General features: G+C 38.9%; 1 protein-coding gene across 1 annotated transcript in view; it reads left to right on the top strand.

The window, feature by feature from the left end:
• The window catches only part of LOC142160955 (alpha-2-macroglobulin-like protein 1), a 98,693-nt gene continuing 73,320 nt past the window's right edge, over window positions 1-25,373 (top strand). The window contains exons 1-13 of the mRNA XM_075216096.1: window positions 1-140; window positions 1,739-1,922; window positions 2,230-2,389; window positions 4,312-4,364; window positions 6,063-6,083; window positions 9,090-9,243; window positions 9,324-9,408; window positions 12,763-12,886; window positions 15,555-15,669; window positions 19,860-19,969; window positions 20,097-20,255; window positions 23,657-23,887; window positions 25,075-25,141. Coding sequence (XP_075072197.1) covers window positions 52-140; window positions 1,739-1,922; window positions 2,230-2,389; window positions 4,312-4,364; window positions 6,063-6,083; window positions 9,090-9,243; window positions 9,324-9,408; window positions 12,763-12,886; window positions 15,555-15,669; window positions 19,860-19,969; window positions 20,097-20,255; window positions 23,657-23,887; window positions 25,075-25,141 — 1,552 coding nt within the window. The 5' untranslated portion in view covers window positions 1-51. The remainder of the gene's footprint in view (window positions 141-1,738; window positions 1,923-2,229; window positions 2,390-4,311; window positions 4,365-6,062; window positions 6,084-9,089; window positions 9,244-9,323; window positions 9,409-12,762; window positions 12,887-15,554; window positions 15,670-19,859; window positions 19,970-20,096; window positions 20,256-23,656; window positions 23,888-25,074; window positions 25,142-25,373) is intronic.

The raw sequence follows: 25,373 nt of genomic DNA, 5'->3' as shown, positions 1-25,373 counted from the left end.
TTGTAAAGACCATATAACAAAGCAGACACATACAAGACACACAATCACTTAATGTCCCTGGCATCCTATACAATGGTGTGCCGCACGTTGTGTTTTGTGCTGATCCTTCAGCACATCCCTTGGACTTTGGCAGCAAAACTGTGAGTGATTTTATTTGCCTTTGTATATTTATGACTGGATGGATATCATGATTTCCATACAGCCTTTCTTTTTTTTTGTAGGCATAAGTTATATAATTAGAACTTAATATATAATGTACTGTATAATAATGTTTAACTCTTCTGTTTTGATTGACAAGTTAAAACAACATTAACCTTGGAGGAACTAAAAGCTGTGAGTAATCATAAAACATATAACTAAAAGAAAAAGGTTGTATATAAAAGGAAAAATGATCAAATTATACTACTCTCATAAAACAACATATTTTATTAAAACTTAACCATTTGTCCTGTATATTAAGGACAGAAACCAGATTGTAAAGTGCATAAGATAAAATGGGAATTTACATGTCTGGTTTTTTGCATTAATAAATAATATCCCTATTCTATGAATTTTCTAAACAGATTGAAACATTATTGATTTAGTTGACAGCAGTATATCAGGGTACAATTAGATGTACAATGTATTTAACCTTTTATTTATAACTGCAAAATAATTAGGGTGACTAAATGCACATTTTAATTAATAATTACATTGCTTGTACAACATTTATCAATACCCAGTACCATTTATAACTGTACATGAAATATTCCCAATACATGGCAAGTAAACCACCCCAAAAGGGATATCAGAATATATAAAAAAAAAGAATCAGAAAAGTACAGACATATGGTATTAGCAAATAACGAACAACAAAATATAAATGATCATTCTGTTTGTAGTTTAAGCAGACTATGATTATAGACAGTAAATGTAAATAAATTATAAAATTCCAGTGAGGTTGGTTCACACAACTTAATTTACAAATGCATAAAAAACTACTACATGGCTGTAACTTTTAACACTACCATATAATGTCACGCGCTAGCTGCAGTGATTGCACAAAGAGAAATTGGAAAGCTCTCAGTGGGGTACTGCAAACCAATAATGAAAATAAAATGAAAATGTAAACAAATATAGTCTCTTAAAATTCATGGTTCTAAACATCCATTTATTTATTTGTTTTACTTCACCAAAATCCTCTGTCTACTGTAATAAAGGGAGGTATTTAGCTGGCAATCCACAGAGAAAGGATGCAAAAGTGCTATAATTTTGTGCAACAATACACATAGCTGAAATATAAACAGGTGGAGGACATCTGTGCAACAAAATAATGGTATAGAGTCTGATTTAACTTACATAATTTGGAAGTGCTTTTTTCCATAGCTATAGCCTCATCTGCAATACGAGTAACCAAATAGAAGCAGGTAATGAGAACTCCTTTTTAAAGGGAAGGTGAGACCTTCACCTGCCCATCAAGCTAGGGCTGTGGGAGGAGTGTCAGATATAAAAACCTGTTTGTCTGACTGTTCAGTGTGACCGATGCTAGAAAAGCTTGCCAGTGTCTAGAGAGCAGGACTCTGTTTATTTAGTGTTTAGGGTTACAAGAAACTGTATAGAATATTTATGTTGTCAAGTACATTACCATCCTGACATTAAAACAAAGCAAAAAGGCAAGAAGTTGTTTGTGTATGTTTCGCAGGAAGTGTGCCCTTACAGCAGTACATAGTGGCCTAACCTCCCTATTTATTGCCCACAGGCACTATGCTGTCATCTTCCCCTCAGAGATTATCTCCCACCATTCTGAGAACATCTGTATACACCTGGAAGGAGCTCAGGGAGAAAGCAGAGTCCAGATCTCTCTACAGCTAAATAAAAATAATACAACACTCATAGACAGGACCTTCCAGCCAGACCCTGTATTCAAATGCTTAAAACTCCAGGTAAAAATTGTTTTAAGAATGCAAACATAATAAATAAATAAAAACAGCACATCATTGTCCATGATGAGTAAAGTATTCACAACAAAGTTTGGTAAAAGTACATAGAAAACATTATTGATTTATTTTACTCCATACTGTTTTAAAGACTTCGGATGCTGTTTAGAAATGCTGAGTACATGGGTAAATTACCAATACCATCTCATTTCTTCCATTTCCTCTACTCATACGATATTACCATACACATGGACCATCTAGGAATTCATACAGTCTCTTTATTCAATTTATATTTTGACTTATCCCTGTTTAGGTTCCCGATCCTAAGGAAATTGAGGAGGTTGGCACTTTGGAGGTCTCAGTTCAAAATGCAGGGAAAACCATAACCAAAAGCAGAAAAGTTCTTGTGAAGAAGAAAAGATCCATTGTTCTAGTCCAGACAGATAAGGCTGTGTACAAACCAGGACAAACTGGTAATTGAATGGGGGAGGGGTTCTCACAACAAAATCCCAAATATCAATGATTGCAATGCCAAGTTTTATCCAAAATGTAACAATGAGCTTATATATATTGGTCTTTCCGTTATTGCAATAATGAACACTTTAATTCAAGGACTCTGTATGCTGAGTTGTATTCTGAGGTGACCTTGGCTATGATATGGTATTGTGGGACTTTCTGGCAAAATTACAAAACTCTACCACATGCTTCAATTTTCTCTACTTATAAGACGTAAATATACACAGGTACAAATATGCACACACAAAAGGTTTTCAATTGCACAGAAAACTGATTCAGTACTATAAAACATATTGGGCCTGATTCATTAAGGAGAAGCAAAGCATAAAAATAAAGTAACTTTGCACCTGGACAAAACCATGTTGCATTGAAGGGGGAGGTAAATTTAAAATGTGGGACAGATTTCAAGTTTAAAGTTGGGGTAGGGCATATCCTAGATCAACTTTACATTACAGTGTAAAAATAAACCTATCAAATGTAACGCCTGCGGGGGAACAGGACAGACGCACACAGATGTCTTACCTTCGAAAAGATGACCGCCTACAGTCTACTTCGGTTTCACCCCAGCCGCTCTCCGTCTCAGCACCGTCTTTAGTGAAGGTCTGACTCCTGGACCCTGCAGAGGAATACACCACTCTTTCCTTTTACAGCTGACCAGCAACTGAACCTCCATCAGATCACTCCACTACCCCCTAAGGAAGAAAGAGAAGTTGAGACCCGTGCCTATCAGAAAGGACTGTCCGATGCTACGGCAAGGAGCAGAGACACTCACTCAACCCCGCCTGCCGCAACCTCGTTTTGTTCTTGCCAAGGTTGTGGGACTACGAGTATTTGTGAACGAGAAGAGTCACTTCCCAAATCCTCTACTCCCCCCTTGGTGAGGGCCTAACCAGAAGTAGGAATCAAGAGAGCTTTCCTCACCCGGGCACTCCAACTTCCGGTACCAGCTCTCCTGCTCCTCTCCGTCACCTGTGGAAGACAGAATACAACACGGCCTCCCTCTACTCTACAGGTGAGGCTATAATATACCACCCACACAACTGGAGGTAGCTAACAACAGGCGCCCTGACCCTACAACAACTAATGGTCGGGTTAAGCAACTTCGCTAAGTACTGGGTGTAGTGTTCTCCCTAAACCTCCTCCCTCTATCTACAGGGACACCAGCCAGTATTCACCTTCTACCCTGGGGCTGACCCAAACCCTCACCTAGGTTGTACCGAGAAGACTGTCTTCTCACTACGGGGTTACTCACAGAATCCCAAGGACAAGTTGCCACCTGCCTGACCGGGGCTCACTGGAACAACGCTCCACCGGGGTGGCAGCTTCCGCTCAGAACCGTCAGTTGCCACTGCCGGAACTCAAGTCGGTCGCAGGAAAAAGCAGTCGGTATTTAACTTATGCGCAAAACAGAATACTAATTTGCACCCCTTGCATTGTAACATGGGTTTGTCCAGGAGACTGAAATAAGAAGTTTCTCAAGTTAAGATCCTTAATGAATCAGGCCCTTAGTCTTCAATTTTGTCTGAAGTTTAGTGTGTCCCAAGCACTGACCTGGCGAGCAGCATGACTGCTCTTACCACTGACAATTTATTGATAAATAAACAATAGAAAATATTATTTTCATTTCATACAATATTCATTTTGTAAGGTTCTAGTTCCCTTAGCTTTAGAAAATGATGTGTCTAAACGGTTTTGCTAAATAAAGTATTTTAACCAGAAGACAAACTATCTGAACTGTTAATCATGATTAGAAATAAATATTTCTTCATCCATGCAACATTATTTAGTTGATAATCAGTCAACCTTGTAATGTTTTTAAAACTGCTTAAATATTATGTAGCAATGTGATATAATCAAACAACCTTTTATACTTTTGCAGTGCGATTCAGAATTCTCTCTCTTGATGAAGATTTAAAACCAAAAAACATTTTGGTAAGTCTGAAATCAAACAAGTAAAAAAAAATGTGGATCACCCATATTCCTTTTCTTGCAGTGTAAAGTGGATCTCCACTTCCAGAAAATTTGTCCAGGCAAATTATTTTGTGTTTATTGTTATGTTGTTGTTAGGTACAACTATACATACTCATTTCTGTATATTGTACATTGCATTCATACTTATTTCTGTGCATTGTGTACCATTATAAATACACAGCAAATACACAGCAGATTTGTTGCCTTATTTTGGGATAATAAAAACAAATTACTCTGCCTGGACAAATAATACACTCTGGGCCTGATTCATCAAGACACGCATACTGAGCGCAACGTGCGCTTGTTTCAGAACACAAGTAATTCGAGTCTGTGCATGCCCGGGGATCTGAAGATGCGCTGATGAACCCGGGTGTAGGTCTGCTCAGCTCTACTACACAAGACACTGCAGGCTATGTCCAATATCTATGTGGAATATAAAATTGAAAAAGAGCGCACATAAAAAATAAAAATAATGTTACCTGTTAATCATAAAGGCATTCATGATAAAACAGTTAAAAAAAAAAGATTTTTTAAAATTATGTTTTCCCTAATGAAATACGTTTATTAGAATGTTCCTAATGTCTACTGAATGTAAAATAATTTTTTACCATTTGCAAACACATGTTATAGCATTCATACGTGACTGGTATCACTAATAATAAGGACTTATTCTAGCCCTGTAGCTGGGGCAAGACATAGTACGGATAAACAAGTATCTGAGAGATGCCCAGATCTTGAATCAGACACTGCTGCATGCGCTTGCGATTGGCATGCTCTTACTGTATGTTGACTACGGCCTAAGTCCCATTCCCTCCCCCGTTCCCTCCCTGAAATAGTAGGCTGTAGTAAGTGTCCTTTGCGTTTGAAAAGAAATTAAACGTAGTTGCGTTCTGTGGCGGATGGTCCGATTCTGGGCACACGCAGAGTGATTTTGCGGATGATACGCACAAAATCGCCAGTTATGTCCCTTGATGAATCAGAATGTGCAGGTGTGCTTTAGTTGCAAATCAAGTCTCCACTAGAATTAGCTATGAATCACTAGGTTTCATGTCATGGAAGTTTGAGTGTTAATTCCCTAATTCCAGTATGGATATGTAGCCAATGCAACGGCATACTAACTGCTAACACAGATACAGGCAACTGAGGATTCTGAACAAAATAATTATTTTTCTTTTCTGAACACTGATTTCATTTCTGAACAGTCAGATTCATGAAAAAGTTCGGTATATATGAAACATCTCAATCACAATCTTAAATAATCCAATAGTTTTATGATCAATCTAAGAAAAAATTATCTCATGCACATAATGATTAGTCTCCAGATTATGCACATCGAACAATTACAATACATATATTTCATTCACATATTCACATATTTTTTTCCTTTGTAGTATTGGCTAATTATATATATATATATACACACCTAGAGAGAGAGAGAGAGAGAGAGAGAGAGAGAGAGAGAGAGAGAGAGACATTATAGTCCTCACATGACCAGCTTTGCAATACATGCAGAGAAAATGCAATGATATTCAGTGCAGGTTTTTCAGACACAGTGAGGAAAGATTTTCACATATGTACTTTAATGAACTGTAAGTTTCTATAAATAAATTATGATTCATGATTGTTTTGTTTTTTTTTTGTTTTTTTTATCTTTTTCAGCTCCCAGCTGTAGAATTACAGGTATAATATACATAAAGTATGTTTTAAGCAAAGTAATCTTGTACTGTTCTAACTGATAAAATAAAATGGGGTAGTAGATGCCTTTCTTTGAGTCAACCAGCAAACAATTAAATACATTGTACACATCTCAGGCAACAGTTCATAAACAAATGCTATTAGGCAGATCACATAATATTTTTAGTATATGGTGAAAAAAAGATAGGTGAATCACATGAAACAACTTAACTGAAAAAAGTATACACTTAGGAGCAAGGACTGTCAGAGGTAGGGCCTGAAAATGTCTTTTAAGAAAAATATATATGTGCATTGAACATGATATGTGAATTATACTTTAATTGGACAGTGGAAGAAATAGCCTAGACTTTTGTATTTTCCCATGATTCCTGGTCAGCTTATCAAAATATTTCAGTACAGGTAAGGTACGAATGGAAGAAACATGAGACAAATATGTCTGCAGATATCTCACAATTTGAAAAAGGTTTTGAACCACTGTTCTATATTAATCAGGAACCTGAATTCTAGTAAATGAAACATTTAAAGTAATATATTACAATTGAGAACAACAGGGATGGACATATGGGGGGAATTCAATTGACAGCGCTATGCTTGAGAATAACGTGGCCCGCACACTATTGCCATTAGCACAGTAATTTCAGCGCTGATTTTTGCTCACAGCTCATGAGCCGCGAGCAGAAATCCGTTACCGTACTAATGGTAATAGTGCGCAGGTGTCGTTATTCTCAAGCATAAAGCTGACAATTGAATTTCCCCCCTGGAAGCTATATCCTTGTCTTAATGTGTGAAATATTTGGAGTATATAGTTATGCATTTTGTAGTTTCAACATTGTAAATTCATGGTTATTGAATGAGTCTTTTGCCTAAAGCTTTCAATGTAATATTTTCTTGTTTTTCAATTAGCCATTTAAATCTGTTACTTTTACATGACTTTTGTTGATTTCATCACACACAGTTATCCATTATATCACATCCAATATATATTACATTGCATGGTAAGTTAATGCACAGAAGCAAATTTTTCTATTGAGTCCAATGCATATTGTTGGTTATGTTGATATAATAGTAACCAAAATGTATGATGTGTTTGTGATCAGTGGTCGAAGTGGAAATTTAGAAGTGATGGTATGAACCTTCCACCCCCCAGAGATTTAGGGATTTTTATAGTGTGAAATTCATTTTAGGTACATTTTAACACTCTATAGTATAATATAAGACATATTAAATGATGCAAGGCTATCTACCCTGTGTCCCCACCTCTCCTGTGTCAAATTACCTTTCCTCTGAGTCCCTCCACCGCTCCCTCCTGTCTCCTTTATGTATTTACATTTTCCCTCATATCTCCATATTATAATAAAACTATCCAAAATATCTCCCTATCATATTCCATGTTACCCTTTATCTTTCCCTTATCTATTCCATTTTCTATGTGCCTATGGTTTCCTATCTTCATTGCAGGTATCCCCGTCTCTTCCTCCCTACCTGCTCTCCCCTGTGCCTTACATTCTACTTATCTCGCTCTTCCCTTACTCCTATCCTATTCCTATCATTCCCTTTCACTCTCTAATTGATACTGCTGCCTCCTTCTGTGCACTGTGCCCTCTCCATTGCATTTTGTCTCCTCCATTACACTGTACCCTCTTCAACACACTGTACCTTCTCATTCATTACACTGTGCCCCAATATTACACTGTGCTCTCATTCATGACACTGTGCCTCCTCCATCTCACACTGTGCCCCTTCCATATATCACCATGTGAACCCTCCATATTCACCCTGTGCCCTTTCCATATATAACACTGTACCCTCTCCATAGATCTCACTGTACCTCTCTCCATAGATCACACTGCACCCCCTCCATAGATCACCCTGAGCTCACTCCATAGATAGATCACCCTGTGCCCCTTCCATAGATCACACTGCACCCCCTCCATAGATCACCCTGAGCTCACTCCATAGATAGATCACCCTGTGCCCCTTCCATAGATTACTGTGTAGCCCCTCCATAGATGATACTGCACCCTTTTATATAGATCACACTGGCCCCTCTCCAGTGATCACACTGCACCCCCTCCATCGATCACCCTGTGCCCCCTCCATAGAGCACCCTGTGCCCCCTCCATAGATCACCCTGTGCACCTCCATCAATACCATGTTGCCCTCAGTTCTATACTTACCTTTCTGTGTCCTTTTTTCTTCTGTCTTCTCTTCCTTTTCTTTTCTTCTGTGCTCCCGTCTCCTCTCTGCTCTCGGCTGCAGCCTTACTGTCTGTCAGGTGGGACATCATCACGTCCCGACAGTCAGTGAGAATTTGGCAGAGAACAGAGAGGAGCCGGGAGCAGCACAAGCGGGGAAAGCAGGAGAGCGTGTCAGACATAGCGCTCCCCCTCCTGTCTGCTCACCACCGGCAATGTCATTGGAAGAAATGGGGCGGAGAAGTGCACTGTTTTTGAGCTTAAAAACATACTGCATGAGCAATAACATATTGGTGTTGTGTATTCTGACTAAAGTGTATGTTTACTTCATTATAAAATAATGCATAGTTGTATATGCATTTAGTATATTTTACAGTAGGCTCAAGCAAGTTGTGATTCTCCAGCTGCTCCGGAATGTTTTAAGGTATTTTTAACCAGATGCAGCTGACTTTTTTCATTATCAGTCTTCGTCTTTTCAATGTCCATGTTCCACAGTTTTCAATTGGGCAGCGATAGGACAACCTAAGGCCACTCTGATCATCGGAACACCTACAGAAGCACAACAGTAATATTAGGGGATGAGTTTATCGATCTTGCGGGAGGCAAATATCCACTTGTGTGATTGTGTCAGCAAGCGTTTAATGTAGCAGGGGTAATATCATGATGCTGGAAGATGGAGGTGAGCAGGAAGCCACAGACTGAGCATTAGATAGTGAAAATGCAGCATGATAATGGCATCAAACACAGATTTTTATCCAAAAAAGAGTTCATACATCCAGCTTGTCTCCTCTTTTAGGATCCAGAAAAGAACCGGATTGGTCAGTGGCTGGACGTGAGTCTTAAGCAGGGTATTGCTGAGCTCTCCCTTTCTCTCACATCTGAGCCCCAGCTGGGGGAATATACCATAAAGGTGAAGGACACGGTACATACCTTCACTGTAGAGAAATATGGTGAGGAAACTTCTCAATATCCAATATTTACCAGTGACTTGCTGTGTATTTTCTAATTCATATCCAATATATTTTTGCAGTGCTTCCAAAATTTGAGGTCATCCTCCAGTTCCCCAAGTATGTAATGTTTAACTGTGAAAGCTTCACAATTAAAATATGTGGCAGGTGAGTCTAAAATTCACTATGGGAAAGTGTGCTGACACCTTTAAAGGATAACTATAAAATTGTTTCTAGACATGGCTGTTTTATAGTGGAAAACATTTTTTACATGCTTGCTAGTCTTTTAATTATGCACAATGGTCACTTTCATATAGGTTTGGATTATGGCAGAATTGAAAGCCAATAGAGTGTCATATGGTGGATGGGCAGATCAATCCCTTGGTTGAACTAAGTAGTCCCATACAAAAGTCTGAGGCAGCAAACTTGTGTCATTTGTGTCATTCTCAAAACTTTTGGCCTTGACTGTAGTATTCTTGTTTCCCAGGTGCAGATAATATACCACCCTTCCACATCTTAATAGAAAAAATGTAAAACATTTATAACATTTTTAGAGTTGATAAAAACATAAAATTTTTTCATGTTATTTACATGTTTTAAATGTTTATTTTATATTTATTGTTGATAAAAAGTTTGTTATTTAAAAAAATCTTTGTGTGTGTTTTATTTTTCGAAGCAATTGTGTAATAGTGAGACATATTTGTTAGTAAAGTATATTATAAAGGGTTTTTTGTTATTACTGAATAGTGTAAGGTAATGCAATGAAAAGGTTAATATGATGCAATTGTCATGAAACATGAGTGTCTAGGAGTAATAAGGTCAATTAAAGCAATTAAGGAAATGCACGCATGTACGTTATGTAACTCATAACCATATTTAACTCCAGACATAGTACCAGGGTGCGTTTGTAACAGGGGTGTATGCCATACTTGCCCACTTTCTTCAGCTCCCTTCCGGGAGCCAGCCAGTGGAGGTGGGCGTGAGGGGGGCGGGACGGCCAAAATTATGTCAAACCGGGAATCGATGTTCTCACCGGGAATCGCGGCGTTTGGGATCTAATTCTGCCCACTTCACTAGGAAGTGGGGCACTTCCTAGTGAAGTGGGCAGGATTCGGGAGATTGCCACACTCGCCCGGGAGTCCGGGAGACTCTCGCAAAATGCGGGAGTCTCCCGGACATTCCGGGAGAGTTGGCAATTATGGTGTATGCGCGTCCAACCTACAAGAATTTTTAAAAATGAAACTTGCATTCGCATTGCATTCAAAGATGAATCAGGCCCCATGTGTTTTAGCTTAAAATCTTTCTTATTACGAATAAAACCACATTCACAAGGTGCACATGTACACCAGGGTAAATTTTCATATAGTACAGTTTAGAAACTGAAAGCAAATATTTGGGTGTTACAGGCAACAACAGTTTTTATTCTCAGTTAACTGTGGAACAGTTTCATAAATGTTCACCATTAAGGCATTCAAAGACATCACATGGAATTACTATTTAATAGTTGATGGTTGAACTATGAAAATTATTATTATTATTATTATTATTATTATTATTATTATTATTATTATTTATACAGCTCTAACATGCTCCACAGTTCTTCACAATTAGGAACAAACACATTAGTAAAGTAATACTAGGTATTAATAAATATACAAAAAGGCAAGAGCTGCTTACAAGTTTATATTCCAATTGCCAGTTATGTAATTAATCCCATCATCTTTTGCATCTATGTTCCATACTCACTGTTTACATAATCTAGAAAATTGCACTTTTATTGCAAATCTCATATACAATCACTGACCCAACCTTTCTGTTTCCTTCTACATAAAGGCCCTAATTCATGTTCAGACGTAAATCCGTTTACGTGCCATATCTTGCGTGAAACGGACCTTACATCAATGAGGGCAAAAAGAACATTTCTGACGCACCAGATTAAGCAAATTAAGTTATGAGAGTTGTACCAGATGCTTCTTTTCAAACTGATGGATATAAGTTAACATTCATTCTCTACCATTAGGAGGTGCTACCGATGTACACAAATGTATAATTAGAAAAAACAAATAGAAGAATGTATACAACATCGGCGCACGTATCTGAAAATTCCTTGTAGTTGGCACTATAACAATAACTAACACACTGCGTAGAAGTTCCACACCCCAAAACTGATTAAAATAATATCTTTATTAATAATTCCAAAAATTAAAAACATAATGCCAGTGAAAATTGTGATTAAAAATGTATGAGTGTAAGTGTAATGTCTTAAAAATAGACACACTAGTAACTAAGATCAATCTTATATTATAGTAATACCCCTTATTAATATATAGTGATTATACTGTTAAGAGTTGTTATTTCTTTTATATATATATATATATATATATATATATATATATATATATATATATATATATATATATATATATAATTTAATGTGTTCTGGTGTGACCTTTTATTGAACAGACGCTTGTGTGTATACTGCAATCTGTTGTGTATAAGTGACATTTAGGCAGAGCGAACTTACACACAGATTTAAATAAAAACGTATCTTGAGATACATTTGGATGTGAATATGGTGTTATCATTTTTAAACAGCAACTTGCGTACAAAACATAAACACGCACCAGGCCCAAAACCTCTAAAATATGCTCTTTTCTTACTTACACAACGTCAAAAAGATGGTGGTATCCTCTCCAAGGCGGTTCCTTCAATGGGGTGAGGTGTCAAATTTATCTCAAGTGGAATAATCTTTCCTAGACAGTAACCTGACTCTAACCTCCGCTTCTGGTACACCAGTAAGCAGTCACTCTGCAATTGTTGATTGTAGAAGAAGTGTAGGGTGACATAAATCTTCTGTGCTCCTTTCTGTAATCAGTGATCAAGCATCAAACATGACTAAGGAAAAGCAGTAAAAATACAGCATATTGTCCAGTAATATCCATTCTTTCATTATACCATATGGTACATAGTGCACGTCTCATTTAACTGTTCTTCCCCCCCAGGGGCAGATAAGTGCATTTCCAGGGCCCAATGCAAAATAATGGGTAGCGAGGGGAGCCTCTTCTGAGTGTGCAGTATGTGGCGACCTCAAAGGGGGGTGGGGGTGAACAGGCACCCACAATGTGTGACTTTCCTATGCTATATATTGCTGTGGTTTACCTTGTATATTAACACTTTTAAGTATCATCTATTCATCCTGTAATACTTGCCTAGAACTGTGCCAGATGTCAGCATGTTTTAAATACCAGTTAAAAGGAAGGTCCCATGGGTCCATAGAATGATCCGTGCATTGTTGTTAGTTATGTTAATTTTAATTATTTGTATTAGTATATTATTCTTTCAATGATAAGTATCTATGTACGATGTTTTCAGGTACGTCTTAACCATATTATACAAGATGAAAAAGAACACTGTACTTTATTCTTATATATAATAGACAAAGATAGGGACAAAGTGGGAATGTTGTGTATTTTTTTTTAAGTACCTTCATATTTTGTTGCCATTTTCTCCATTCCCACTTAGGTACACCTACGGGAAGCCAGTGCAAGGGGATTATCAGGCCAGTGTGTGCCAAAACCCCTATAGCTATGCATTGAAGATGACTGTTGATGCAGTTTCAGATATTTGTGTTAATTTCGCTGGAAAGGTGAGATCAACTGAATGTAACCGTCTCTTGACCCAGCCTCTCTTTCCAAATACCGCCCTATTTCTCTCCTCCCCTTTGCCTCCAAACTACTTTAGTGATTAGTGTACAAATGCCTGTCTCACCTTCTCTCCTCTCATTCCATTCTCGACTCTCTGCAAATGAGATTTCTGCCCACAACATTCCACTGAATCTTCTCTCACAAAAGTGACAAATGATCTAGTTACTCCAAAATATATTGGTAATTTCTCCATACTCATTCTCCTGGACTTCTCTACTGCTTTTGATACTGTTGATCACTCTCTTCTCCTACACACCCTTCACTCCATTGGCCTTTATGACACAGTTCTTTCCTGGTTCACTTCCTAACTATTGAACCACTCCTTTAGTTTTTCTACCTCTGGCACATCCTCCCCTCCACTCCAACAATCTGTTGGGGTCCCACAAGGCTCTGTTCTTGGCCCTTTACTTTTTTCATTGTACACCTCTTCTCTTGGGGCACTACTTCGCTTATTCGGCCTCCAATACCACCTCTAGGCTGATGACACCCCAATCTATATCTCTTCCCCTGACCTCTCTCCTTTTGTACTGTCTCATGTAACCAACTGTCTTTCTGCTGTCTCCACATGGATTTCCCAACGCTACCTGAAGCCCAACATGTCCAAAACAGAGCTTATTATCTTCCTTCCTGCCAGAGTCACCACCTGCCCTCAAATCTCCCTCACTGTCAGTAACACCACAATTTCCTTAGTCTCCCAAGCCCGATGCCTTGGTGTCACACTTGACTCCACCCTCTGCTTTATTTCTCACATCCAGACTCTATCCCAGTCCTGTCAACTCCACCTTAAAAACATTGCCAGAATATGCCATTTTTTTACTCAACATGCTACCAAACTCTTATCCATTATCTCATCATCTCCCGTCTTGACTATTGCAACTTCCTGCAATCTGGCATTCCTGATACCCATATATCCACACTTCAATCCATCCTAAATGCTGCTGCAAGACTGATCTTCCCCTCTCACCGCTCCACATCTGCTGCCCCACTTTGAAAATCCCTACACTGGCTCCGTGAGTCCTCCAAATTCAAATTATTAACCCTTACCTATAAAGCCCTAACAACACTACCCCTGCATACATCTCAAATCTCATATCAAAATACTATCCCTCCTACCTTCTTAGATTTACCTCTGACTTGTGCCTTGTCTTGTCTCTGGTAAACACCTCTCACTCCCGCCTACAAGACTTCTCCCGTGCTGCTCCCCACTTATGGAATTCCCTACCATGCTCAATCAGACTTTCTCACAGCCTTCAAATCTATAGATGCTCTTTGAAAACCCATCTCTTTTTAGAGATGACCTTATCCTCGATAACACTATTCACACTAATACACCCTCACAACTATCCCAATCTCCACTCTGAAACACATTTACTCCTTTTGTTTCGGCTGTGACCTCTTCCACTTAGAATGTAAGCTCTCTAATGAGCAGGGTCCTCCATACCCTTTGTTTTCATGTCTGCATTTATTTTGTCTACCTTTTATGTCCCTGTTTTATGTATGTACTGTTTTCCCTACTGTACGGCGCTGCAAAGCACTGTGGTGCCTTGCAAATCTACGATAATAATAGTAATAATAATAATATTAATAATAATAATAATAGCTGTTTAACTCTACATTATTACAATGTATAGAGAATACTCTGAAAAAGCATAAAAAATGAACAAGAGTGTCGTTCATGTTTGGGTTCTTTCTTGGCTATAATGTCATGTTGTACTTCCCAAATATATTTTATTTTGACTCAGTTCTCCCTGGGTCAATTTCCTTCTACACTGTCTCTGTTTAATTCTTATGTGTAGTTCATTATGGATAAACTAGCTAAAAGCACGTCAAAATGACTGAAAAAAATTATTCATTCAGAACATTTGACCATTCTATTTTACCTAAGACTTCACTTTTCCATCATCTTGGAGAACCGCAACCAGCGTAACCCTTGCAGCCAAGTCCATACCTCCTTGCGGGGGTTCCCGGTGAAAATCAGGGGTGCATTAGACTCAATGCCTCTTCGCTCAATACTGGCAAGTGGCCCCATCCTACTCTCTGCATTGTGACAGCAGCAACAGATGCTTAGCTCACCCTTTAAGAAGGATGTGATTGAGGCAGGCTTGGCAATACAAGTTACAATGCAACATAAAATCAAGGTTTCCATGATATCTTAGACACATACGAAGGTGAAAATCATTCCTGAAAGAGACAGGGTCCTGGCAGTCTTCACCTTTATTTGAATATTTCTGGTACCCACTGTTCAGTGAACTTGGAATGAGTGGATAAACAGTGTAATGGCCATTGTCCATTTTCTGTAGGAAATGAGGAACAACAATGGAAGGGCAAGATTAGCTTGTCATTTTGACACACAATCAATCCTAAATTAATCTAGTTGACTTAAATGCAGGAGACTACTTTTATATAGTAAAATACTTGAATTATTTTTGGACAGGCTATTTTTATGTACAAGTGAAATTGTTGCCAGTGAAAGCAGTAATGATTTAAACACAAATGGAGCACAAATCTTTAATGATCCTCTGCAATTGCAACAATCAATCGGAAAGGTAGCAAATGTAAGGTGATATATGTAGTAAAAGGCTCCTGACATTGTGTATCTCTCACCCTTAGCTGGATAAATCAGGATGTCATATTATAGAAGTTAAGTCTGAAGCCTTTAAGATGAGAATGAATTATATGGAAAGAAAATTGAAGGTAGTGGCCTTTATCACAGATGAGGCAACTGGTAAGTATGATTATTCTTATTCACATCCCATAGTTTAAACAATTTGGTCCTGATTCATTAAGGCATGCAAAGCTAATGTAAATTGCATTTTTTTTTTTTAAACATACGTAAATTGGACATACACAGGTTCGTATTCAACAAGGAGCGGATCTGAAGAAACGTCTTTTATAGAATACGGGGCTAGGTAAACTCTGCTCTGCCAGACAAGACACTGCAGGATACTTTCAATAAATATGTAGGATATAAAGAGCCAGCAAAATAAACAGGAAAAAAAAATATTCAATTAATGTCCTTTGCTAATAATATAGTCATTAATGTCAAAACATCATCACTAGTAATTGTCACTTCCATGTGATCTGTAGTTGATGCAAGTGATACGACACGTATCTTTGACATGTCCAAAACTTGAATCTGACCTTGCTGCGTGCACTCGAGCTTGTTACGCCTTTACCATACACTACGTGCATATGCCCAGTCCCCTTCCTGTTTCACCCAAGAAATCATAGGCTATCATAAAGTTCCTTTGCACTCAAAGATGTTTTCGGTTCAGGCAAAACGATTTTATGCAAAATATGGTACGTAACAGCATTTATGTATTAAGCCTCTTATATCATTGAACCCAAAAACAGTCTATATTCAATATAATAAGATAAATTGGTCACATACATATCCAATAATGGAAGCAGCCCTGGATTTTACATACCGTCCTTATCAGGGGCGGGCTGGGCCAGGGGGCAGGGGGGCACCGCCCCCCGGGCCGCTCAGTCTGACAGGCCGGCCCACCCCCGGAGAAATTATATTTTCTAAATATTACCGGCGGCCGCATCACAATATACGTGATACGGCCGCGTCAGCATAAAGGCGGCCGCATCCCGTGACACACAATGCGGCCGCGTCATCAATGACGCGGCCGCATGGCGTGTCACGTGATGCGGCCGCCTGTGCGCCCCCCCCGGGCTGAACATTGCCAGCCCGCGCCTGGACCTTATGCAACAAGAGTGCAGGGATAGCCTTCTGCTCAATTTGCCCATTACTTTTTTCATCATTGTTCATTGATTCAAGTAAATAAGGGATAAATTATTTTATAATTTTAGCAGTAAACAGGCCGCCAGTTATAACTCCCACTGTCTGCAAATTGGATCAGTATTGACACAAGAATGAGCCAGTCAGAAAGAAAAACAGATCATTTCTGGACTTGCTTAAAAATTCATTAGCGTGTGACCAATGTCAGCTTGTATATGTTGTTTTTCTGTTGACTACACTATCAGTACCCCAGATAAGCCTCTGGAATAGGAAAGTCTGCAGTTAGAATTAATAGGTGTCCTTTCTTTCAAAGATGCTATGCTATTTATTAATATAGTCCTGAAATAAAGGTTAGTCTGTAAGGCTATTCTGTTCTGACCCTCTATAGAAAATTAAAAAAAAGAGGACTTTACTTAAAATACTAAGATTAAAAATGTGTCCCATTTTAACTTGTTTACACTGTCGTTTTACTCCTGATACACTTCATCATCATCACCATTTATTTATATAGCACCACCAATTCCGCAGCGGTGTACAGAGAATTTGTTTGCCATTCACATCAGTTCCTGCCCCATTGGAGCACACAGTCTAAACTCCCTAATATACACATAGACTATGGTTAATTTTGTCAGTAGCCAATTAACCTACAAGTATGTCTTAGGAGTGTGGCATAAAATCGGAGCACCCGGAATAAACCCAGGAAACACGGGGAGAACATACAAACTCCCCACATAGGGCTCTGTTTGGGAATTGAACTCCAAACAGTGAAAGAAGAGCACTTTAGTTTTGTTATATTAAAAAGTATATATTAATGCATTCACAGGATTGATTGATGCATGGTTCTAAACTGTCACAAGAAAAATAACTTACTATATACTGATAGAAATTACACAATAACACAATTTGTTTAAATATGTAATAGCGATTTTAAAAAAATGCTAACATAATATTAAGAGATAAACAGACCCTCTTCAGAGCGTATGGAAAAGTTTATTAATACAAATGCATACACTTCACCAAAAAAGAAGACGGATAGGCAAATATTGGCCCTAAAAATAGGCAGCTTACTTGATTTTGTCCTTGTTATTATAAAAGTACAGCACAGTCCCATAATTTTCCTCCGCTGAGTATTGATGTTTGTAGTCACTTTTAGTTAGACAAGTGGTACTGTACTGCAACTATGCTATCAGAAAGATTTTGTTCTTGAGGTTAAAGATATTCTCTTGGCAATCTGGATACTATTGTGTTAAAATGCTTCTCTTACTTGAGCTCCAGTTGAAAGTTGTAGCCAGATTGTAAAACTTAAAGGGAACAATGGACAAGACTGACTTATATAGTTACATATAATATATCGCACACAGGGGATAAAAATACACACACACACACACACACACACACACACACACACACACACAATGGGGGATGATAGGCATAGATGGGGAGAGGGAGGTAGAGGGGTACACATAAGCAAGGCTAACTTTTCTGGAAACCGAGAAGGAGGAAAATCATCTCAGGGCAGTGTAGTCTCACCTGCTCTGAGTTCTCAGCAGAATGGAGAAACATGGCGCTCACTTATATATACTAACAGCATACTCAAGATGCTAGATTCATCAATCATCATCATCAACATTTATTTATATAGCGCCAGCAAATTCCGTAGCGCTTTACAATTGGGAACAAACATTGATAAGACAATACTGGGTAATACATACAGACAGAGAGGTAAGAGAACCCTGCTCGCAAGCTTACAATCTATAGGACAATGGGAGTTAGAAACACAAGGGCATGTGATACATCATATTGCACAATGGACCAGCTAGAACGCAAAGGTAAAAGTATTGAGTGGGCTGTGTGTGTTGCAATGTTGGTCAGAGGATTGTTGTCTTGCGTTAGCTGTGTAGAGGATGGTAATAGGGTAATCTAGGAAAATTAAGATGATGGTTGAGGAATATCATAACCTTGTCTGAAGACGTGGGTTTTCAGTGAACGCTTAAAGGTTTGAAGACTAGAGGAAAGTCTTACTGTGCGTGGGAGGGAATTCCACAAAGTGGGTGCAGCCCGGAAAAAATCCTGTAACCTAGAATGGGAGGATGTGATGAGAGTGAAAGAGAGACGTAGATCTTGTGCAGAACGGAGGTGTCGGGTAGGGAGATATTTTGAGACAAGTGAGGAAATGTATGTCGGTGCAATTTTGTTGATGGCCTTGTATGTTAGTAGAAGAATTTTATATTGGATTAAACAACATGTGCTTAATGGATATTTACGATCCTGCGTTCTTACCACTGCTGTATGCAGAGGGGACCAGTAAGTGGTTCACTATATTAAAAGGAGTGCACCGCTCATTTAGGTAATGGAGGGGGCGGAGTCTTTGCTATTCAAAATAAGTGGCCCATGATATGGAGGAAGGGGGATTCCCTCTGCTGTCTGTTAGGAGTAACAGTAACAGTAATAGGCTGCAGGTTCTTTATAGTGACAGAAGGGGGAGAGACTAAAGAGGCCTCCCGGCATCAGCAGATGGTGAGTTAAAAACAGGAGTGAGGGGGGTTTTGGGCAACTGAACCTCCCCGCAAGGGCATGGCCAAATGGCAACTTGTGAGAGCTAGAAAAGTGTTTGCAATGTGTATGTGAAACCATAGTTTTCTTTTGTTCTAAAGGGTCACAGATGTAAAGATACCACAGTTAAGAAAATTGCAGTTTTCATTTATAAACATTCACATAGAAAACAGACTATGTTAAAGAAGAGAACCATGCTGACTTTACTACAGCAAGTTCATATTGACCCTACCATGCTGTTAAGAGAAAACAACATTCATAGTATGATCCTATAAATACAAACACACTCACAAAATCACCACACAAACATGTACACACACATACACACACACACACACACACACACATAAATGCAGTACTCCCAATGCTGGAAGTTTCAACTTACAAATGCATTTACAGTTGTGTAATTTTTCTGATGCAGGTCGCTCTGCAAACATAGACACCTATATGCTATGAGATGATATTTTTCAATAGAATTATCGACTTTGGTTGTTGTAAGAAAACTTAGCTTATTTTTTTAAATGTAATGCAAAGTTCTAATTTTTCACAACATGTTACATCTATCTGTTGACCTGTGATCGCTCTCCCATCTCTATTGTTTCCTTCTCATATAGGAATTAAGTTATCAGCATTAAGTGAAACTAGTATATCAGCTCTAATGACCAAGGTGTCTTTTGTTGACGCTGACACTAACTACAAGCCTGGGCTCCCATACAGTGGGGTGGTGAGTTATAGACTGCTGTAAACACATACATTAACTTTTACTTGCTGTGGCCTCTTGGTTTTCTATTGAATGTATGAATGTATACTCCGTGTTTGTCATTTTCATACTTTATAATATTTTATTTTAGATTAAAGTGGAAGATGTTGGTGATAATCCTGTATCAGGCACTAAAGTTTATCTTCAAAGCAAATTTGGTCCAATAAATCAGACTTTACTGACAAATGAGAAGGGTCAAGCATCATTTACACTGAATACAACCGACTGGAAGGGCACCGTATTTCTGAGGGTGAGCAGCCAAAAATGCAGTAGTATACAATAATACGATTTACTTGGCCAGTCTCTTTCAATATTTGTTTTGATATATATATTGTATGGATGCTCTTTGTCCCTGTTGTTTAATAAACTATTAACTGATGAATAATATAACAGTGCTAAATGATAATACAAAATCAAGCTTTTCTTTTTAAAATCCCTTGCATGTTTATTTGCTTTGAGCATTTACAATTTAGTACTTTCTTAGTTAATTTTGTTTCATGTATAGATAAAGTTTTTTATAGCCTTTCCCTCTCATATGTCAATGAAGTTCTGAAATTCTCACCATCCCATCCTCTCTGATTCTTATCTGCGCAACTATGTTTGTGTTTTAAAAAGTATGTAACAGGAAAGTTTTATACATTGTTTTAACCTGTGCTGGCCTAGCGATCGCTGATCTAATTTATTACAGGTTTCTGCCATTATCTAGCCTAATAAGACAAATAGCTGTTTTTTTTTTCTAATCAGCTGAAGATTTAGCACAGATGTAGCTTATCCTGAAAACGGTGGTTTCTGCCCTAATGGCCTGAATCATTAAGTAGAGTAAAGCATAAAAAGGAGTAACTTTGCACCTGGGCAAAACCATGTTGCATTGGAGGGGGAGGTAAATTTAAAATGTGGGGACATATGTATAGCTGTGTTAGGGCATGTCCTAGATCAACTTTAAATTTCAGTGTAAAAATAACGCTATTAAGTATTTGTGTGCTACATGAAAAAACAGCCAGTATTTAACTTATGTGCAAAATAATAAACTAATCTGAACCCCTTGCATTGTAATATGGTTTGTTCAGGAGAAAACTTACTCCTTTTGTGCCTTACTTTCCTTAAAAACTCAGACCCGAAGTGCTTTACATACATTCTTTTCACGGAATTATCTTTAACATTATATCAACCTTCACCCTTCCTGCAACACATACCTTTGTTCTCATTGCCCGTTCTTTACTCCACTCACCTCTATTTAACACTCATGAACTGTTTTCCTCTTTATATTCACTAACTGGCACAGCCTTATCCTGTCGCCAGAAATTAAAAGGTCACACATCTTACAATCATCTTTCCTATCTTTCTCGCTCTCTCTGCTTCTAATAGCTGGTGATATATCACCTAATCCAGGTCCCCATCACTTCTCACATGCACATATTTCTGAATACTACTGAAATCCAGCTAAACGCAAAAATATCACCTGGCTTCCCTCTCTTCCAAAGTCCCTTTAATGTACCCTTTGGAATGCACGTTCTCTGTCAGGTGCCATCCCCGCTGATCCGCTGTCAGGCGGGGACGGACGCCTGACTTCCGTTGCAGCCGTATCTGTGCTCTGTCGGGTGCATATGCCCTGCTTCTGTCCCGTTGCTAGGCAACGAGACGCTACTGTGCCTTGGCGCACCGTCCTCCCTGAGCCTCCAATCATCCCCTTCCTTTCACTATATAAACCTGACTCTGGCGCCATTAGGGTGCCAGAGCATCAGGTTCATTCCTAATGTTCCTGGCTTCCCTGCTCCTGTATATTGAGTGTGAGCTCCCTGCGTTCCTGATTCCTCATTGTGACCCGGCTTGCTGACCATCCTTCGTTCTGTGTGACCCATCCTGCTCCGCGACCTCGGCTTGTTCACCTCTCTTCTGGATTCTCCCTGGTACTTCGCATTCCCGATTTGGCTTGACCCGTACCGTCTGACTCTTCTATGCTACACCGGTAACTGGCTAGCAGGACCGCGACCTGCGTACCCTGTGCAGCAAAGTCCAAACCTCCTTGCGGGGGTCCCTGGCGAATACCAGGGGTACGTTAGACTCCACACTTGTTGGTTCAGTAGCGCTAATACCGGTTAGTGTCCTGCTCTATTACCCTCAAGAGGCCTTCGGCCTGACATTCTGTTTGTAACAAACTTAGATCCATACACGACCTCTTCCTATCAAACAACCACAAACTTCTTGCAATAACAGAAACATGGCTCACACAATCTGACACTGCTTCACCTGCAGCCCTTTCACTTGGTGGCTTCCATTTCACCCTCACCCCCAGACCTGGAGGCAGACAATGAGGTGGGGTTGGACTACTTCTCTCCCCACAGTGCAAGTTCATAGTTCTACCAAATGTCCCGTCACTCACGTTCACATCTTTGAGGTACATGTTATTCGAATTTTTAATCCATTCTCTATGCGCCTTGCTGTAATCTATCATTCCCTGGACCACACCAGCAGTTTCTTGAAGCTTTCTCTGCATGGCTCCCTCAATTCTTATCTTCTGCCATCCACACCATCATCATGGGTAATTTCAACATCCCCATTGCTAATTCACGTTCCAATGATGCTTCCAAACTATTATTATTATTACCATTTATTTATATAGTGCCACAATTTCTGCAGCGCTGTACAGAGAACACACTCACATCAGACCCTGCCCCATTGGGGCTTACAGTCTAAATTCCCTTACACACACACACACACACACACACACACACAGACAGACAGACAGACACAGACACACAGACTAGGGTCAATTAATTAGCAGCCAATTAACCTAACATTATGTTTTTCAAGTGTGGGAGGAAACCGGAGCACCCGTAGGAAACCCACGCAAACACTGGGAGAACATACAAACTCCTCACAGATAACTACTCTCTCTAATATCCTTCATCGGCCTCTCCCAGTTGGCTGAATCCTGTGCTCATTAGGATGGCCACTGCCTTGATCTTATTGTCTCTAGACTATGCTGAGTTTCTGAATTCCTTAACACTCCTTTCCACCTTTCAGATCATCACCTTATCAGCTACATGCTCAACCCCAGTACTCAAATGTCTCAAAATGTCTACCAACTCAACACCTGCATTGTGCACAAGATCGTCATCTCTCACCCACTCTCATTACCTGCTCCCATTCCCGGTTACAGGACTTTTTTCAGGTTGCACCCACTTTGTGGAAATCCCTCCCTCTCACAATAAATCCTTCCTTTTGTCTTCAAACCTTCACACTTTTTTAAATAAAAACCCTCTTCAGGCAAGCTTACAATATTCCTCAACCATCCTCTTACTCTCCCTACGTTACCCTATTACCACTCTTTACACAGTTCACACACCACTTCACCTCCTGATCCTTTGACCAAAATTGCTGTGTGACTGAATTATATAGGTCACTAGGTACTCTTTAACTCTGCATTCTGGCTGGACCAATATGTAATGTGTAAAACTTGACCTCATGTATCAGACTCCCATTGTCCCATAGATTGTAAGCTTGCAAACAGGGCCCTCTTACCTCTCTGTCTGTATTACCCAGTTTTGTTTTTTTACTGTGTTTGTTCCCTAACACAGTATATAAACATAAATAAGTTTTGATGCGCTATACAAATAAATTTTGATGATGATATTTATCTTTCTTTCAAAGGTAAAAACAAGCCTGGAAAATCGAGTACATATTTTTGGGACAGTTCATGCTCTTTATGGTTTTGACAATCTGAGGCTTAGCCCCTTCTATTCTCGAAGCAATAGCTTCCTGAAGCTCCACTCCATGGATAGAGTTCTCCCATGTGAGGGGACACAGGAAGTCCAGGTGGAATATATCATTAAACACAGAGAGCTGGAGAAGGAAGCCAAGCAAATAGATCTACATTACCTGGTGAGAACCTCCCTGGTGAAATGCTTTTTAAATAAGTAAATACATATGCAGGATTCATAGAAGGATAATTTACTTTAAAGGAACATATGTGTATTCCTCACTGATTTCACTGGTTAGCTTCTTCATCATTTTTATGACTACTTGCACTGCCCACAAAGTCACCAATGTTTGTAAGTAACAGGTGCACTTTAACGATTGTATGCTCCAGGTACCTGCCTAGATGGAGGTTAATCCTCCAGTTTGAAAATTGTTTAAAGTGATGTATTTTGCCTAAAGGTCACTTCACACCTCAAGATGCTGCTGTCTGTTTTTTTTTTATGGCTTCCTATTCTTTTCTTTTAGCACTTTCTCAATATAATTTTATTCATCAAATGTTATCTACCATTAGTGAATAAATATACTCCAGGAGAAGTGTGGATCTGAGTTATGATGTGGGATTTTTATTACACACTGTTTAACATGGGCACATTTTTCTCACCACCACTAAATAAAATAAAGAAAACCAAATGGTGGGGGTTGTTTGTTATAGTTACATACAGAAATCCCTCTGGAGAAGGGATTATCCAGGATGGAACATTGCCCTGAAAGAATTAAAGAATAAATATATAAAATATATATATATTGTGGCACAAGCACACTTCTGGTGAAACACACGCAAACAACTTCTTGCTTTTACTTAGTTTTAATGTCAAGATGGTAAAGTATTTGACACCATAAATATTCCATGTAGTTTCTTGTGACCCTAAACACTAACTAAATATAGACCAGCTCTCTCACAACAGCCACCTTCTTTATCATCGTTCACCCTGAACAAAGAAACAAACAGGTTTTTATACTTGACAGTCCTAGAACAGGCCTAACTTGACGGGCAGGTGACACTCCCACCTTCTCTTTAAAATGGAGACCTGTCAGCTGGTTCTGTTTGATTTGGCTTACACAGACACAACCTGTAGCTGTGGAAAGAGGCACTTTCAAGGCATGTAGGTTAAACCAGACTTTAAACTTTTATTATGTCACACATATGTCTTCAACCTGTTTAGCTTTAAACTAGGTGTATTGCTGCACAGCATGTTACTCTGCTTGCATGCTTTCGCTAAATGCCTCCCTTTTTTACAATATATATATATAATAATATTTGTATGTTTGACTATTTATTTACAGTTATATATTTAAATATTTTTATTTAGGTGACCTCCAAAGGATCAATACAAGATTCTGGGTCTTTGGAAATTAACAATGAAAATAGCAATGAAGGTAAAGTAATGGAATTCCCAACACTGCTAAGAAAGGTGTCTCCTTAACCAGCCCTAGTGCTGAAAGCCTAACCTGATCGTTGCAAAATCGGGGAGACAAAAAGTGTGGTTACAAAAATGCACTACCCCCAGGTTTACCCAGCCCTGTGCTGGTAGCTCTAGTGGTCTTCATATACCTCTGGGTGGTGGGTGTGGGGTAATAATAATATTTTCATTGTCAAAATGCATTTTGT

Source organism: Mixophyes fleayi, chromosome 6 (genome assembly GCF_038048845.1).
Source record: "Mixophyes fleayi isolate aMixFle1 chromosome 6, aMixFle1.hap1, whole genome shotgun sequence".
NCBI classification, from domain to species: Eukaryota; Metazoa; Chordata; class Amphibia; order Anura; family Limnodynastidae; genus Mixophyes; species Mixophyes fleayi.
This window is presented reverse-complemented; position numbering and strand designations above follow the sequence as displayed.